This window comes from Hemicordylus capensis, chromosome 3 (assembly GCF_027244095.1).
Source record: "Hemicordylus capensis ecotype Gifberg chromosome 3, rHemCap1.1.pri, whole genome shotgun sequence".
Lineage (NCBI taxonomy): Eukaryota > Metazoa > Chordata > Lepidosauria > Squamata > Cordylidae > Hemicordylus > Hemicordylus capensis.
The window spans coordinates 244,479,905-244,497,383 of NC_069659.1; the positions used below are offsets into that span (position 1 = coordinate 244,479,905).

At 42.5% G+C, this 17,479-nt stretch overlaps 1 protein-coding gene across 10 annotated transcripts in view; it reads right to left on the bottom strand.

The window, feature by feature from the left end:
* SLC16A12 (solute carrier family 16 member 12) overlaps positions 1-17,479 on the bottom strand; it is a 68,132-nt gene that overhangs the window by 14,024 nt on the left and 36,629 nt on the right. For all 10 annotated transcript variants that reach the window (XM_053304769.1, XM_053304767.1, XM_053304766.1 and 7 more), the window contains one exon: positions 7,452-7,671. In XM_053304769.1, the coding sequence (XP_053160744.1) occupies positions 7,452-7,567 (116 nt within the window). In that variant the 5' untranslated portion in view covers positions 7,568-7,671. The remainder of the gene's footprint in view (positions 1-7,451; positions 7,672-17,479) is intronic.

Consider the following 17,479-nt stretch of genomic DNA (forward strand, 5'->3'; position numbering starts at 1 on the left):
TGACTGTGACGGACAAACCAGAAGAGTATACAATTGCAGTTCTTCGGCATTGTATTGGTGATAAGGCATTGGAAATATATAGCAACATACCGAATGGTTATGTAGATTCTGCCAGGAAGACCTTGGAAGAAGCTTTGGGAGCTTTTAGAACTTACAGTGAGCCAAAGAAAAACCCAGTGTTTGAAAATTATCAATTCTGGTAGATCAAATATGTTGAAGCAGAGGGAATTGATAGTTTTGTTACCCAGTTAAGCACAAGATTGTGAGTTTGGAGCCTCAGAAGACCTGAAGATAAGAGATAAAATTGTTTTCAGTATTCCTGATTGCAAAATGAAGGAAAAACTGTTGGAGCATTCGGATCTTACGCTCTCTCAAGCAATAGATATTTGCAGAGCTCAAGCCCTTACTCGTGCACGAGCATTTGTGATGCCCATGCATGCAGTAGACCAGAAGGAAAAGCACGCCCCTTTATTGCAGAAGGCAAGGAAGCCTTCAGTAAAGCAAACAGCTTTAAGAGACACGTTTTCAGTGCTGCATTATTCTTGCAACAGGTGTGGAGGCATGCATAAACCAAGGGCTTGTCCAGCTTTTTGAGCTACATGCTACAAATGTGATGGGTGAAATCATTTTGCAAACATGTATACATGGCGACCTGAACAAAAAAAATGTGGAAATTCCCTGTTTATAGGGATGGTAGCAGCACCCCAAACTACAAGGGATTTACCATGGTCCACTGCTGTTGACATAGCAGAACATAAGAACAGCCCTGCTGGATCAGGCCCAAGGCCCATCTAGTCCAGCATCCCGTTTCGCACAGTGGTCCACCAGATGCTGCTGGAAGCCACAGGCAGGAGTTGAGGGCATGCCCTCTCTCCTGCTGTTACTCCCCCGCAACTTGTACCCAGAGGCACCCCGCCCCCTAGGCTGGAGGTGGCCTGCAGCCCTCCGACTAGTAGCAGGTGTGACTGTGTCATGTAAATTTGATACTGGAGCCAAGACACATACTATACCTGAAAATATAGTCTCCTCTTTACCATCAAGTGTGCAAAGAGTACCAGTGGATGTGATCCTTGTGACTTTTTGTGGGGGCCAGGATCAAGCCTAGGTTTGATTACAGATTACAGCATGTTGCAAGGCTGGTTCTCATGACACTACTTTAATGTTTTATATCACGGGAGATAATGAACCACCTTTATTAGGCAGGCAAGCCTGCATTGCACTTTATCTTGTAAGGAAAATGGATGTAGTGATTCCTATAGTGACCAGTAAAGATGACCTGTTGAAGACATACTCTGATGTTTTTGAGGGGCTTGGTTTGTTCCCAGGATCTTGTCATATTTATGTAAATCCTGAAGTACCATCAGTGATTCATAGGTGTCGGAAGATTCCATATACTATACTGCCCAGATATAACAATACTTTAGATCAGGTATCCTCAGGGTTGGGCCCCCAGATGTTCTTGGACTTCAACTCCCATAATCCCCAACCAAAGGCCACTGGGGCTGGGGATTATGGGAGCTGGTCCAAGAACATCTGGGGGCCCAATGTTGAGGATCCCTTAGATCAGGGTTTCTCAGTGTGTGGGTCCCCAGAGGTTATTGGACTTCAGTTCCCATAATCCCCAGCCCCAGTGGCCTTTGGTTGGGAATTATGGGAGTTGACGTCCAATTACATCTGGGGACCCACACGTTGAGAATCCCTGCCTTAGATCATCTGGATAAGATGGGTGTTTATTTCTAAGGTTACAAAACCAACAGCATGGGTCAGTAAACTTGTCATAACTAAAAATAAAAATAAAAAAAAAAAGATGGCTCACTGCCTTTGTCTTGATCCTAGAGATTTGAACAAGGCTATTAAAAAGGCAACATTTTTCTATCCCAATTATAGAAGATGTGAAAAGGGATTTGGTGGGTGTGTTTTTGTTTTTTGTTTCTGTTTTTTTTTTACAATTTTAGATGAAAAAGATGGCTATTGGAATGTCCAGCTTGATAAAGAATCTTCTTGAACTGTGTACATTCAATAATTCATGGGGCTGTTACCATTTTAATAGGTTACCCTTTGGAATTAAATCAGCAAGTGAAGTTTTCCAGCAGAAAAACTATGAGTGTTTTGGTGATATATTGGGGGTACACATTATAGCAGATGACATGATAATGTCATCTGATGAATGACCTCAAAATGGTGGTACATACGCTGGTGACCTCTAGGCTGGATTACTGCAATGCGCTCTATGTGGGGCTGCCTTTGTATGTAGTCTGGAAACTGCAGTTGGTCCATAATGCGGCAGCCAGGTTAGACTCTGGGTCATCTACGATAGTCCATATTATTCCTGTGTTGAAAGAACTACACTGGCTATCGATATGTTTCTGGGCAAAAATACAAGGTGCTGGTTATTACCTATAAATCCACAAACAGCTTAGGCCCTGGGTATTTAAGAAAATGTCTTCTTCGCCATGAGCCCTACCGCCTGTTAAGATCATCTGGAGAGATTCGTCTGCGATTGCCGCCAACTCGTCTAGCTGCTACTTGGGAACAAGCCTTTTCCATTGCTGCCCTTGGACTTTGGAATGCACTCCCTGTTGAAATAAGAGCCTCCCCTTTTAAAAAGGCACTGAAGACTTTTAATTAGATTTATGGTTTTAATTTTTAATACTGGGTTTTAAATGATTTTAATTGTTAATTGATTTGATGTTTTAAATTATTTTAATTGTAAGCCACCCAGAGATGCAAGTTTTGGGTGTTATAGAAATATTTTAAATATAATTAATTAATTAATTACAGCTTCGGCAAAGGCAGGACATGATGCAATTCTTAAACAAGTTTTGACAAGAGCATGCCAAAGAGGTATGAAGTTCAATCCAACTAAAATTCAGTATCTGGTCCATAAAGTTAAGTACATGGGACGTGTTTTATCAAAAGATGGTATGCAGCCTGATGAAGGGCAAGCAATAAGATGAATGCCTTAAGCAGTAGATAAGAAAGGTGTTCAGAGACTTTTTGGGATGATACAATATCTTTCTCAGTATATTCCTCTGGAATCGGCTCTGACAGCACCCTTGAGAACCCTTTAATGAAAGGATGTTATTTGGCAATGGGACTAAGTTTATCAACAAGCCTTTAATAACCTGAAATCAGTGATTGCAATGGCCCCCGTGCTTTGATTTTTTTTTTAATCCTAAGAAACAGTTATATGTTCAAGAAGATACATCCAAAGATAGCTTAGGTGCATGTCTGTTTCAGAAAGACCAGCCCATTGAATACTCCTCGAGGGCCCTCTGACCATGGCTGAAAAGAATTATGCACAAATTGAGAAAGAGCTCTTGGCTATTGTCTTTGCTCTGAGAAAGTTTCATCAATATGTGTTTAGAGCACCAGTTATTGTTCAGTTGGACCATAAACCCTTGGAAGCTATATGCTAAACCCATTGGACATGTTCCAGCTAAACTACAATGGATGCTGTTGCAGCTTTCAGAAATATGACACACGTATGGTTTATAGTAAGGGCAAGGATATGTTTATAGCAGACACATTGTCGAGAGCAATTCCATCCAACTCGTCGATTGATGATGATGATGATGATGATGATGATGTAGATCCAGATGAGAAGGTTGTTTATGGGCTTAAAGAGACTGATCCTATTGGTGACCAGTTCCTCCATCAATTGCAAGAGTGTACTAATATTGACCTAATTCTTCAAGGTCTTAAGATTAAGCATTTCAACAGCTGGCCACGGAAGCGGAAACAAGTTAAGCCCAAGCTCAGAGTGTATTGGCCCTTGAAAGATCAAATTAGGAATGAAAACAACTTATTAATTATTAGTCAAAGATTATTATTCCACAAGGTGCATGAGGGAAGATGTTGGAATTATTGCACCATTATTGAATTATCAAGGGGTTCAGCAAACAGAAAGTTAAGCCACATCCAACCAAAGACAACATAACCTTAAAGAGACAGGACATATATGATATAAAGCAGGGTTTCTTAACCTTGGACCCCCAGATGTTTTTGGTCTACAACTCCCATCATCTTCAACTACAAGGCCATATCTGGGGATAATGGGAGTTGTAGTCCAACAACATCTGGGGGCCCAAGATTAAGAAACCCTGCTAAAAAGGGTTGTTTTTACTTTCTCTCCCACTCATTTCTCTCCATTCCCCTCTCCCATGACTACAAAGCAGACTGTTTTGCTCCTTTCCTGTCCTGCAGTAAAGTTATCCTGGAATTCAAGGAATTTGATGGTAAAATATCTTATTCTATGTATGTGATTTTTTTTAAATATATAAACTGCCATTTTGAAACTGATTCTGCCTCCCCAAGCTGCCATTTTCTGGCTCTGTCTCCTCAATCTGCTGCTTCGTATTGGTAGCTCCTAAAGCTCTGGCAAAAGAAAAGGAGCTGCAAGAAGTCTCTTCACCAATGTTCTTATATCAGGGGCTGGTTCACATAGGCATGAGGAACAGCCTCATTTGTAAACTGGCCATTGCAGATACAATTAGATTTCCTTATCTCCTCACATCAACTTGGACACAAAGATTTTTCGTGGAGATTTCGGGCCCAGAGCCTGTGAGCATAGACCCATTATTTAGAAGAATGAGGATTTATAGAGTGACATTCTCATGGAGGAATGATAAATGCAAAACATAGTTTCAGACAAATAATAATTATACCCTGTGAGTTGGCTTGCAGCCAGTTAGAGGTCTGCCCATTGCATTCTTCATGCCAGTTATCATCAATATTTTTTAAGCAGGGGCCATTTTAGCACAACACAAAACAAAACAAAAACCTTCAGTGTGAGAGTCATTTCCAGTTGTGCTAACCTCTGCAGAGTACTGCACTTTTCTCAGTGTGCCTGAAGAGAAACCAAGTCCTCTGTTAAGAGCTCTATGAGGAGAATGCTGGGAAGGGCTATATACTTCCCAACCTTCTGTGCACACCTTCCAAGATGGCTCAGTTTCCCTTAAAGGAAACCTCCCCGCCACATACCCAGCACTGAGCAAAGTGCAGCTCTGCGCAGTGAGAACGGTTGTCTCCACATTGTGCCAGGTGGACTGTGTGCAGAGTATTCAGCTTCAGCATCACACAGGCCCAACAAACAATTAGTCATTGGGCTGCGACTAGCCCCCGGGCCTTACAGTGAAGGACACAATTCTATGAGAAAGACATTGCCTCATGGGCTTTTCTTCTGCTTAGGCAAATAAAACTTATCCTACCACATTTTATTCAGCTGTGAGATACTCCCCAAATTCCTGTTTGAATGGCAAACTCCTTCAATTCTTTTTCAAAAAAGGTTTAATTTTGCTTGTCATAAAGCTATCTCTCAACACCAAAAACCTAAAGTATCAACAACACCTAGAGGAATAATTTTGTCTCTAAATATATGTATATTATTGCTAGCACTGAATGCTGGTCAATTTCTTTCTTTCTATTTTTAAGGAAAGTAGGATCAAATATTTTCTGAGGCCTCACTCATCTTAATCCTTTCATTCTCCTTCCTCTTCCTAGGAAAGTTCTGAAGACAAAAACCTACTGAAAGTCTGCATGGTTTTGATTCTCAGGGCAAACAATATCCTATCCTGGCTATCCATTTGCCTCAGAGTCCAATTCAAAGTCATGGTACTAATCTTTAAAGACAGAAACAAATGGTCTGTTTGCCATGTCCGTCAGGGAGCATCATCTTTTCTGTGAACCTCTTTGTTCTTTTTGGTTCTGCAAAGGAGTGTGTGTTCTGTGTCCTGCTGTTCTTTCAAGTGAGATCAGTTAAAGTGTGGAGTAGCACTATCTCTGGGATGGCACCAGCAATGCCAAACACACTTCCCAAGGAAGCACATCTGGCCCTTTCTCAGATTGATGCCTTCTTGGCGATAGGGAAAGCAAAGCTCTTGTCAAAGACTTTTCTTTTTAAAAATACTGGCTAACAAGACAACTTGGAATGTTTTGTTCGCCATCTAGCCAGCCATGGTGAACCCTTTTGGAACAGGCAACCATTTTCTCATATATTTTGCTACGTAAACTGCATTGAGATTTTTGCGTGTGTTAAAAAACAGAATAAAATAATAAATAATGATGATGATGATTGTCTTGGATGATTGTCTCCACGTCTTGTGGGGAGCTGGTCTGGTGGTAGCAAGCATGACTTGTCCCCTTAGCTAAGCAGGGTCTGCCCTGGTTTGCATTTGAATGGGAGACTGCATGCTTGAGCACTGTAAGATATTCCCCTTAGGGGATGGAGCCGCTCTGGGAAGAGCAGGAAGTTCCAGGTTCCCTCCCTGGCAGCATCTCCAAGATCGGGCTGAGAGAGATTCCTGCCTGCCACCTTGGAGAAGCCACCGCCAGTCTGTGCAGACAATACTGAGCTAGATAGACCAATAGGTCTGACTCAGTATATGGCAGCTTCCTATGTTCCTACATGCATATTTTATCACCTTAAGTGGCACAGTGGGGAAATGCTTGACTAACGAGCAGAAGGTTGCTGGTTCAAATCCCTGCTGGTACTATATCAGGCAGCAGCGATATAGGAAGATGCTGAAAGGCATCATCTCATTCTGTGTGGGAAATGGCAATGGTAAACCCCTCCTGTATTCTACCAAAGAAAACCACAGGGCTCTGTGGGTGCCAGGAGTCAAAATCGGCTCGACGGCACACTTTACTTTATGGAGAGGAGAGCTGGTCTTGTGGTAGCAAGCATGACTTGTTCCCATAGCTAAGCAGGGTCTGCCCTGGTTGCATCTGAATGGGAGACTTGATGTGTGAGCACTGAAAGATATTCCCCTCAGGGGATGAAGCCGCACTGGGAAGAGCAGAAGGTTTCATGTTCCCTTCCTGGCTTCTCCAAGATAGGGCTGAGAGAGATTTCTGCCTGCAACCTTAGAGAAGCCAATGCCAGTCTGTGAAGACAATACTGAGCTAGATAGATCAATGGTCTGACTCAGTATATGGCAGCTTCCTATGTTCCTATGTTCTTCCTATGATGATGTCCCTATTTTCATCTATTTTGTATCTTAATACAAGGATTATTTTAATTTCTTTCTTTCTTTTGCTGTTTTGTACACCACTTTGTACCACCTAATGGTGCAGCAGGGAAGTAACTTGCCTAAGGAGCAAGAGGTTGCTGGTTTGAATCCCCGCTGGTATGTTTTCCAGTCTATGGGAAACACCTATATCAGGCAGCAGCAATATAGGAAGATGCTGAAAGGCATAATCTCATACAAGGAAATGGTAAACCCCTCCTGTATTCTACCAAAGAAAACCACAGGCCTCTGTGGTCGCCAGGAGTTGACACCAACTCAACGGCACAACATTTCCACCACTTTGGATGCCATTTAAGAAGAGTACAAGGCTCAAAAGAGCCCTTCTACCATCCTTCATCTCCTGCCCATTAGATAGCATTTCTTGCCACTATGAAACAAGGGGTAACAAAAACGAACAAAAGGAGTCACACAAAATAGTTTTACCTTGTTACAGCTCTAGTGCAGATAGTGACTAGGAAGCAGCCAATCACAATCATCCACCCCCAGCCACCATCGGGAGGGGAGTCACTTAACCCTTTCTTTGATGCAGCCATGGCCATGTTGATGAGTCTCTCTTTTTGTCCAGAGTTGCTCTGCGAGACCAATGCCAGTCAACAGGCAAGGCAGGCATGGAATGTTACCTGGCACAACCGTTTTTTGACATCTGAAACAGAATTGTAAAGACAGCAGGGAAAAGATCAGAGTGAGCCACTTTTACTTTGTTATTTCAAAGGCCAATATCAAGTAGTTCAATGGAGCTTTAATGTTTAAAGCCAAGTTTTATTTTTAACCCCAACAATGGCAGGACATAAATTCTATACATTGTTGAGAGCAGCTGACTATGAGCCATTATTGTCCATTTACATGCAGAGTCACTCTACTGAGCTTACTTTAAATTCACATCACTGAGAACAAACGGATTCTTTATAACCACCAGAATTTCTCCTGTATTTAATCCTGTAAATATAGCAAATAAATATTCAAAATGCCAATATGTGGATTAAATCTTTGCAGCTCAGTCCTAAGCACGTTTACTCACAAGGAAGTCCAATTTACATGACCTATTCCCAAGCAGGCATGCACAAAGTTGCAGCCTTGGCCTTAAGACTTGTAACAGAACATTTATATTCACACATTACTCAAAGCTGGTCACCATGTGGGTTGAATTTCCAGCTGTGTATAATGGTATCTGTTGGGAGATATGCATACAGCTTTGACGACAGACACAATGGCATTTCCCTCCTCCCCAGAATGGCAAAAAACCCAATTAAGAACCCTGTAGAGTAGAATTTCAAAGGCATAAATAACATTTAAAAACACAACTGTCGTATGTGCCATTCAAGATCATCTCATAGCCTTTCCTCTGGAGTTTTACTTGAATGAGAGATAGGATCAAGACATTGGAATTTAGGGCCAGAGCAAATCCAGACACCACTTAAATCCCCATGCCAAGCAGGTTCAAGTGCAACCTCAGCAGAATATGAGCCCATCTGCTGGACCCTGAGTTAATTTTTCCACCCATGGATGTCCATTCCACAACCAGTTACACACCCAAATTTATTTATGCCCCAGACTAATGTAATCCAACAAGCTGAGTAGAATGATATCTGGAGGAACACATTATTGCTTTAGTTTACTAGGGCCAAACTAGATGGGACTTTAAAAGTTGGCTAACATCCAGAGCATCTACTCCAGGAAGATACACTACTGCTCTGACCATGTAACCTCGGGCATGCACTGGGGGAGCAAATTTTGACAATTCACTCTTGCTTCAGGAGTGCCCTGAGCATCCCATAATGTATCCCTGATGGCCCTTAGGAACACACTATCAGGAGTCACCAGAACTAGATTTAATTGTCAAAATTCTCTCCCCACTGCTGTGGGTCTGAGGCTGTGTGATCCCCACACAGCTAGGAAAGTTCTCCCTTGTGCCACCTTGTTTTCCTGGCACACTATTGGAAGGCTGCTCAGGATGTCTATCATTGTTTGACTTCCACATTGGGTTTTTTGTAAATAGCAGCTCCAAGAAGCCCCAGTCCATCTTGGGACCATGGTGCAGTGGTGGAGGGGTTAACCCTTTCCCCCATATTGAGGCCTTGACAAAAAATGCCCCCAGATTTTTCTTCTAGGAGAGAGCTGGATTGTAAAGCAAAATTTTAGGCCACTTTGTTTGTAAAGAAACTGTCTGCCAGCTGGAATCTCAATAACCAAAAGGGGCCTCAGTCAGAACATACAGTGGCTGGTCAGTGGAACATTTTCTGAACGGCAAATCTCTTTGTATCAATTCACTACTGCTGCTAGGATCAGATCTTGTGCACATTTAGTAGGTACAAAAACAACAGTGTATACATCCATTGTTTAAACTGCTTATATGCTATTGTTTAATTGTTCTACCCACCCCAACTGCTGCAATGATAGGAACTCTCATGAGGAGATGCCCAGGTCCCAGATTGCAAAGGATGCTGGCTGATGTACCATCTTTGTGGCAACGAGAACATGCAGCAAATGTGCTTTCTGTTGGTGGCATTGTAGCTGCTTGCCAGCAGACCTCTCATTCATTCATTCATTCATTTGATTTCTCCCAGGTCCTACCACCCACTGCTTTGTTTACGCCCACCTCATTACAAATCCTTTATTAGATGTTTTGTTTAATGCATTTTCGTACTGAAGAATGATCTTTAATAACGAAATGTATAGTATTTTACATCCTTAGTGTTTACTCCCTAGTGTTTCCCTCACCCCTTTGCTGGGCCATATATTTTTGCTTGCTCTATTTCTGCCCTGACTTATTGCCAACAGCTTCCACATTTGGGGTGAGATTTGAAACAAAGATTTTACAGCCTATAGTTAAGTCCTAAATTTAAGCCACTATTGATTGATTCATTGTTACATTTATAAACTGCTCTCCATCCATCCTAAAACTCAGAACAGTATACCGAAATATTTTTAAAAAAACAAAAAATGGCCACTACATCCAAGTTGGATGGAGTCACACTGTGAGTGCACCTGCCCTGACATCACTCAAGGGTGTACCAAGGGTGTATGATCCTGGATGTGATCAGCATATCCTTTAATCACATGAAAGGAGTGGTCATCCAAATTACCCCTCTACATGCACCTTAAACCCTGTTTAAACAGGGTTTTGCAACACTTGGAAAGGCAATTGATGAACACCCCTGTCTCACAATTGAAGGATGTGCTGAGATCACATCAGCATGTCCTTTAATGACACGAGGATGGGTATGTTGACAGCATGATCCCATACTCCTCACATGTAGCAGCCATTGTTCATCTGAAATGGTCCCACTCCATTCTCAAACAAGGCAAAGGGCTTCCAGGTCAGAGGGCTTAACTCCATGGCAGGCTTAAGACCTGGTATCTCTTGTTTGCAAAAACACTGGCGCTGATCCTCAATTGATATATTTAGATCTACTTGCAAATTGTGTGGAATCCTTATTATAGTGACAAATGAAATGAAATCAATGAAGCATTTCCTGTGAGCCATCCATGTTAATGGCTTCTTGCTCTGTTGAAAAATAGGTCGCTTCCCCCACTGAATGAAATAAAGATTTTAAACAAATAAGCAAAGCAGTCTGGTATGTGTTTCAGTTTTCCTTGGAGAGGAACCTAAAATAGCCCAGCTGCAGTCTAATCCTTTAGCTATTGAACATACAATATTCATGCTGACAAGAATCACAAGCTGTCCCACGAAATATTATCTGATGCCATTTCAAGGAGGGGACTGAGGCCATTTCAAGGTAAACAACAATAAGCAACTTGAGAGTAGTTTTCAGTTCTCTTTCAGCAGTATTAGCATTGATCTTCAGGCCAGTTCAAACCTTACGGGCCCCTACATCACAGCCACCAATAAAATGCCAGGAATGTGCAGTGCTAGCATCAAGACTCTCCATGCAGCCAGGCCGAAAATGTGTAATTAGCTTGCAGCCTCCCCACCAATACATTTCCCAGCAATCTCTGCGAGGGAGGCTTGAATCAGTGCTGCTGCACTTCAAACAGTCTTCAGAAGGTTCCTTGGTCCACTAGCATTCATCATATTTGCCAAGAAAATATAGGCCCATTCAGACACTGATGAGGAGTTTGACTCCAGTAATGGATCTGAGCTTTTATTAGTATGTTCACCAGCTCTTTGGGGAAAGAGGAACATCTGAACCAGAACAGGCTATACCACATTTATTTGAATAGGTTTTCTCCCTCACTGGCCTAACTCATCTCATGGGTACTCAGACAGTTGCAGAATCAGGTTAAAATTCCACTCTCTTTCCAAATCTAATTCAAACCCAGTAAGTGGTACAATGGGGAAATGCTTGACTAACAAGCAGAAGGTTGCCGGTTCAAATCCCCGCTGCAACTATATCGGGCAGCAGCAATATAGGAAGATGCTGAAAGGCATCATCTCATACTGCGTGGGAGGAGGCAATGGTAAACCCCTCCTGTATACTACCAAAGAAAACCACAGGGCTCTGTGGGCGCCAGGAGTTGAAATCAACTTGACGGCACACTTTACATTTATTTTATTCATTTATTTATTCATTCAATTTCTATACCGCCCTTCCAAAAATGGTTTACACAGAGATAATAAATAAATAAGATGGATCCCTGTCCCCAAAGGGCTCACAATCTAAAAAGAAATATACGATAGACACCAGCAACAGTTACTGGAGGTACTGTGCTGGGGGTGGATAGGGCCAGTTACTCTCCCCCTGCTAAATAAAGAGAATCACCACATGAAAAGGTGCCTCTTTGCCAAGTTAGCAGGGGTTACATACAATTGTATGTAAGGGTTTACCTTACATACAATTAGTGTTCAAATCCTAAATGGCTTAGGGCCAGGGAACTTAAAGGACAATCTCCTTCTTCACAAACCCACTCAAGTAATTAGGGGGAGGCTCTTCAGGTTTCACCACCATCAAAGGTTCAGTTGATGGGTATGCAGAAAAGACTTCTCTCCCATGTCATCCTTCCCCCAAGAGATCCAGTTGCCTCCCTCCCTGGAGGCAGCTAAATGCCAAGTAAAGACTTCTAGTGGGCTTGTAGGCTTGCTTGATTTCCAACTCCTGATCTCCTACATAAATGGTTTCTTTGGCTGGGTGATTTTTGCTTTATTTCAGTTTTATATCATGTTGACTATAGGTTTGGGGCATCTAATATAGAAGATTGAAAGTTGAGATATAAATAAAATGTAGCATTTTCACTTTGCAACCAAGACACTGGATGTAGACCTTTCACTCTCCTGCTGAAGCAGGAGAAAAAACAATAGTCCTGTGCAGGTTCAAAGTTGTTGGACCTAATCCAATCCTACCCAGCAGAGAAGATGTCAGAAGGGACTGACATGACTCCATAAAACTGTTGGGTTTGGTAGATTGTGTTGGAAATCTGACAATTTTGGGGCAATGAGTTGAACTCCTCCTGCTTCTTCCATCCCCCTCCCTTACATGGGACCCAGGTAGGTGCAGGAGACAGCAGGTGCAATGTTCTCTTCACTCCCTCCCACCCCGGAACATCAAAGCCAGCTGACGTGCAGCTTGCCTTTTTCTGCCACTTCTAATTTAAAAGTAGAGGTTTTCTTCCCTTAAGTTCCTTGTAGGTCCCCAACTGATGTGGGAAATTGTGTGAATCATGGATCTTTTAAGGGATGTAATTGATTAGAAGGAATGTAGAAGACATAAAATTTTCTAATTGTAGCTGCTTCAACTTGTATTCCCCCCCCCCAACTCCGTTCTTTTAATCCTGCAAATAGATCACTTCAGTTAAAAGGTCTGAATGATTTCATGTAGGTATGGTTTGCTTAGTCACACTGCATCATAGGTTTTGCTGTCTGAGTCAATTTGTCATGAGAGAGTTAGTGGTGCTGCAGAATCTAAAATATTGTTGGAATACAACAATTGTGAAATGCATCATGCTCATTTAAAATATGCTGCTTATGAATCAAAAGCATGGCAGATTTTTAATGTCTACCTGAATGTTTAAATACCAGAGAGTCTGTGCTTTTAAGAGCCTTTTGTGTCCTTGGGTGATTTCAGTCATGTTACTGCTAGGTTTCTATGTTGACTGGTTGTACTTTGTTCTATGATGAGGTTTTTACTGTGTAATTTAAACTTTGTAAGCCACCTGTTTGCCTGTTTGAAACTGAATTTGGATGTGGAAAGTCAGATCAGGATTTGGAAGTCACAGAAACATAATTTTGGGTACAAATACTGTTTCGTCCTAATTTTCAAATATCTGTTGCAAACTGAGTTTTATCTTTGGCTTTTCACTAACAAACTCTTCAGTGAAACAGGGTTCAATAAGTCAGTACTTTAAACTCCTTGTGATGTTTACCTAACCATTAGCCAAATAGGATTCTCAAAATGATGAACACCAACTGTTATTCTCAACAGCTGATTTAAGTGGAGCACTTAAAGACGCCTACTGTTTTGGTTTCTATAATAATGGCAATTCCTAGTTGTCACAACAAAATCACATTTGCTCCAAGTACAGATATGTGAGCACCCTACAATTATTATTATTGGATATTTATTATTTTTATATGTATATCCTGCTCTTCCTTCAAGGAGCCCAGAGCAGTATGTCTATCTTGTGAGGTAGGTTGGGCTGAGAGGTAAGTAACTGGCCAAGAGTCACCCAGTGAGTTTCATGGGTGAACGGGGATTTAAACACGGGTCTCTCCAGTCCTAATCCAATACTCTAACCACTACACCACACTGGCTCATGCCTTTCTAAGAAGTGCCCAAGAAGCAGCAATTCAACCAGCACAGTTTTGACCATCAATGTATATCTGTGCTAGAAAAGGTGGCTGTTCAGCAGGCAATGCAGAAAAGGAAGTCTGTAGACACTTTCAGGCTGTCGCCAACAACATTAAGATGGAAATGCATCTGGATTTAGTTGCAGAGGGAGTGGTAGTGAAGGAAATGATCATGCTGCAGAAGTGCATGGTAATATAAGAGAAAAAGTAAATGGAAATTGTACTGTATGATAGTGACTAAAGAGACACTTCTGTGCTGAGATGAGATGTTATAATGCGAATAAGTCAATCAGCTGTGTACTGTACCTCTCTATTGTGGGGGAGGGGGAATGGTTTAGTGAAGAACTAAAAAATGTACTTCGGATAGATCACAGCATCTAACAAACAAAAATGTAGGAAGGCTGAAATACTTTGTTTATCCACCTTCCTTCATGTTCATCAACTAATGTAAAAATCTGACACAAGCACATTTAAAACTGCATGCCTGTATTTCACATATGCATTTCTGGTGTTATAAGTGGCATATATAAAAGCAATCTAAGCTCTCCGTTTTTTCTGATAAATTATCTTTGCCTTTATTAGCTGCCAAAAAAATCCCACAGGTGCTGCTCTCCACATCACTATTGCCACATCCAAAGAAATTGCATCTGTTTAATTCCTATGTGTCTCATAGTTGGTAAAGTCAAAAAGACTTTATCGGGGGGAAAGCTCTAGTCTTAAATCTAATCTTACCCCCATGCCTTACACCCCTTCCTTGCACTGCATTAGCCTGATACTTGTCAAAATATCCAGAAATGTGTCTAAATAAAAATATAGCAATCAGAATAACCATCTGTACATATTTGCCTGTTCTACTGTTAGCACAGCCAAGGGGCCCAGATTATACTTGCAGTTAGGCAGCACTAAGTGCATGTTATGGAATGGTAGAAAGCCTTGCAGATTTGTACTTTGTAACATTTCTGACTAATAGCCACTTAAGCATTAATGTTCATGAGAACTGAAGAGGGAAAAGGTAGCAGTAGCGTTGCCAATGTGTTAGAAAGGCTGCTGACACATGCTGTTTGCCTTGAATTGCAGGCACAGTTTGGCAAGCAGGTTACCAAGTTAATAGATCAGATCTCAGCCGGCACATAAATAACCCAATTAAAACTTTGAAAGCTGTTCAGAAGCAATCAGACAGGAAATAGGTGTCATAGGTATGGACTTTGAAAAAAGAGTTGCAGTATATACCTGATATTCATGTGTTACCTGAGCCTGTGGCTTAGCATGGTGAAAAAAACAAAAATGTTAGCAACAAAGACAAAGATCCTCTACTCTAATTTGGGCCTGTCTTCAACTGTACATGTTTGTTTGTTTGGAGTTTTTTTTTGTTGAGGGTGACTGGTGCTCGGTCCCAGCTCCTCTTCATCCTGTCATGACTGTACTGAGGGAATATTGTTTGAGCGGAGAAACTCCCTGGTCTCTGTTCAAGAATTCTCCCCCACCCAACCCCCACCTCCTCACCACTGAATTCCATTACTCAACACACCTGATTTTCGAGTGACCCCTGAGTCCATGAACATTCCACTCCATTGAGTTACATTGGGGCAATTTGGGGAGCTTTTGGTCGCTTTAGAGTTTTTTCTCCCATTTTTTTTGGTGAAACTGATGTACCCAAATACTGTTGGAATCTCCTTCTCACCTGCAAATGGATATGAGATATAGAGATAAGATTTAACAGCACCTTTCACTATCTGTCCCTGTAAGAGAAAAATGAAAGCAGGGGGGCTCTCAGAAGTGGGATGCTCTAGGCCAGTGTTTCTCAACCACTGGTCTGCAGACCGGTACCGGTCCACGAGCTGTTGGGTACCTGTATGTCACACATAGAGGGGTGGGGCCTGGGATCCACGGAGCCTGGGCAAGCTCTCCAGAGCTCATTTCTAGGCAGGCAGCCCTCGCTGCTGGATAACGTTAATTTAGCTTCCTCAAATGAACATTATCCAGTAATGAGGGCTGCCTGGAAATGAGCTCCAGAGAGCTCCTGGTGGCAGCTCCTACCAGCCCAAAATTGTTTTGGGGGGCCTGGGGTTGGGGTGGGGGGGTGACCCCTATATTAGCTGCTGGTCCGGGAAACTGCACACGAAGAATGTAGTGGTCCAGGACACCAAAAACATTGAGAAACGTTGCTCTAGGCCTTCCCTCTTGGCTGCTCTTGTCTGCGCAGCGATGTTGGGAAATGCACTGGCAGGCAGGGAGCCCAGTATGGCTTGAGGCATTGATGAGTATCAGGTTGAAGCAGAGAGGGGGAAAGAGTTGAGCCTTCCAGATATCTGCAGTACAATTTTTTAAAAGCAGCTGACAAAGCCACTTCTAACACCAGCAGGTTGCCAAAGGACCAGAAAAGGTAGCCTTTTTTTCTTTTGAGTCTCGGAAAAGAAAAGAAAAATTGACAGACAAGAGCCAAAGCCCATCAGAAAAGGGCAGACCCTGTTAACCTCTAAGACCTGACCAGGATGCTAGAATCTCAGACACTGCTGTTAACATAGGCTAACAAAGATGGAGAAAAACCTGGCCCAATTTGAGAAGAAAGCTGAAAGGCATTTGCTAGTGCTCTGTAAGGAAAGAGGGAGTTTCAGCGGAGAGTACAGCAGAAGACTGGCAAGCTGCTTCAGTTAAAGATCTAAGATTCAGGGGTGGAGCCACCATTGGGCCAATGGGTTCAAAGAACCCGGGCCGTGCCAAATCAGGGGCCATGCCTCGTGGCCCCGATATGCCCCCGTGTCTGACATCAGACGTGGGGGTGCTGGTTTAGCTCCCAAGCAAGGGCTGCGCGGACCCTTCTGGAGCTAAACTCCAACTCCCAAATGGAGTCTCAAGGCTCCGTTCAAGAGCCAGACCACACCCCTGCGTCTGATGTCAGACACAGGGGGTGAGGTCAGCAGGGTCGCCGCTGCGGCTGCACATGGGCCGCCGGTGGTCAGGCTCCGCGCCTGCTAAGATCTAACCCATTCTGAAAGAACTGCACTGGCTACCAATTTGTTTCTGGGTCCAATTTAAGGTGCTGTTTTTGACCTATAAAGCCCTTAACAGTTTGGGCCCTAAATATGTGAAGGACCACCTGCTCCCAAGGGTTATGGCCCACTTGACAAGATCACTGGAGGGGTTTCTGCTCTGTGTGCCTATGGTGAGGGAGGCTCAGCTGCTGACCACAAGGGACAGGGCCTTCTTGGTCATTGCCCCCAGGCTTTGGAATGCTCTCCCAGCTGGCAGTCTCTATCATAGTTTTCAGAAACCAAATAAAAACATGACTCTTTACCAAGGCTTTTATATGGGAGAACTGTTTTGTGTTGTTTTATAAGGGGTGGGGGGTTGCTGTGGCTGCTCTGTGTTTTACTATTTCGTGTTTTACTGTTTTATATATGTTTTTAAACTTTTAAATAGAGATATTATTTTAATATATAATACTTGTACTTTTAAATATGTATTGTTTTGATTACATTGCAAACCACTTTGGGATTATTGTAATGAAAGGCAGTATATAAAGAATAAAATAAATAAAGGGCAAAAGCTCTCAGAAGCTTTGGACAGACAGTTTAAAGTGCTTCATCCTGTTTATGAGCAGTCTGTCAAGTTCCAGGAAGAATACAAGTACTCTGCATTATCAGAAAGTGTTATCTAGGGCTGGATACCCCCCACCCCCCAAAAGACTTTCTAGGGTGGGCAGATTCAA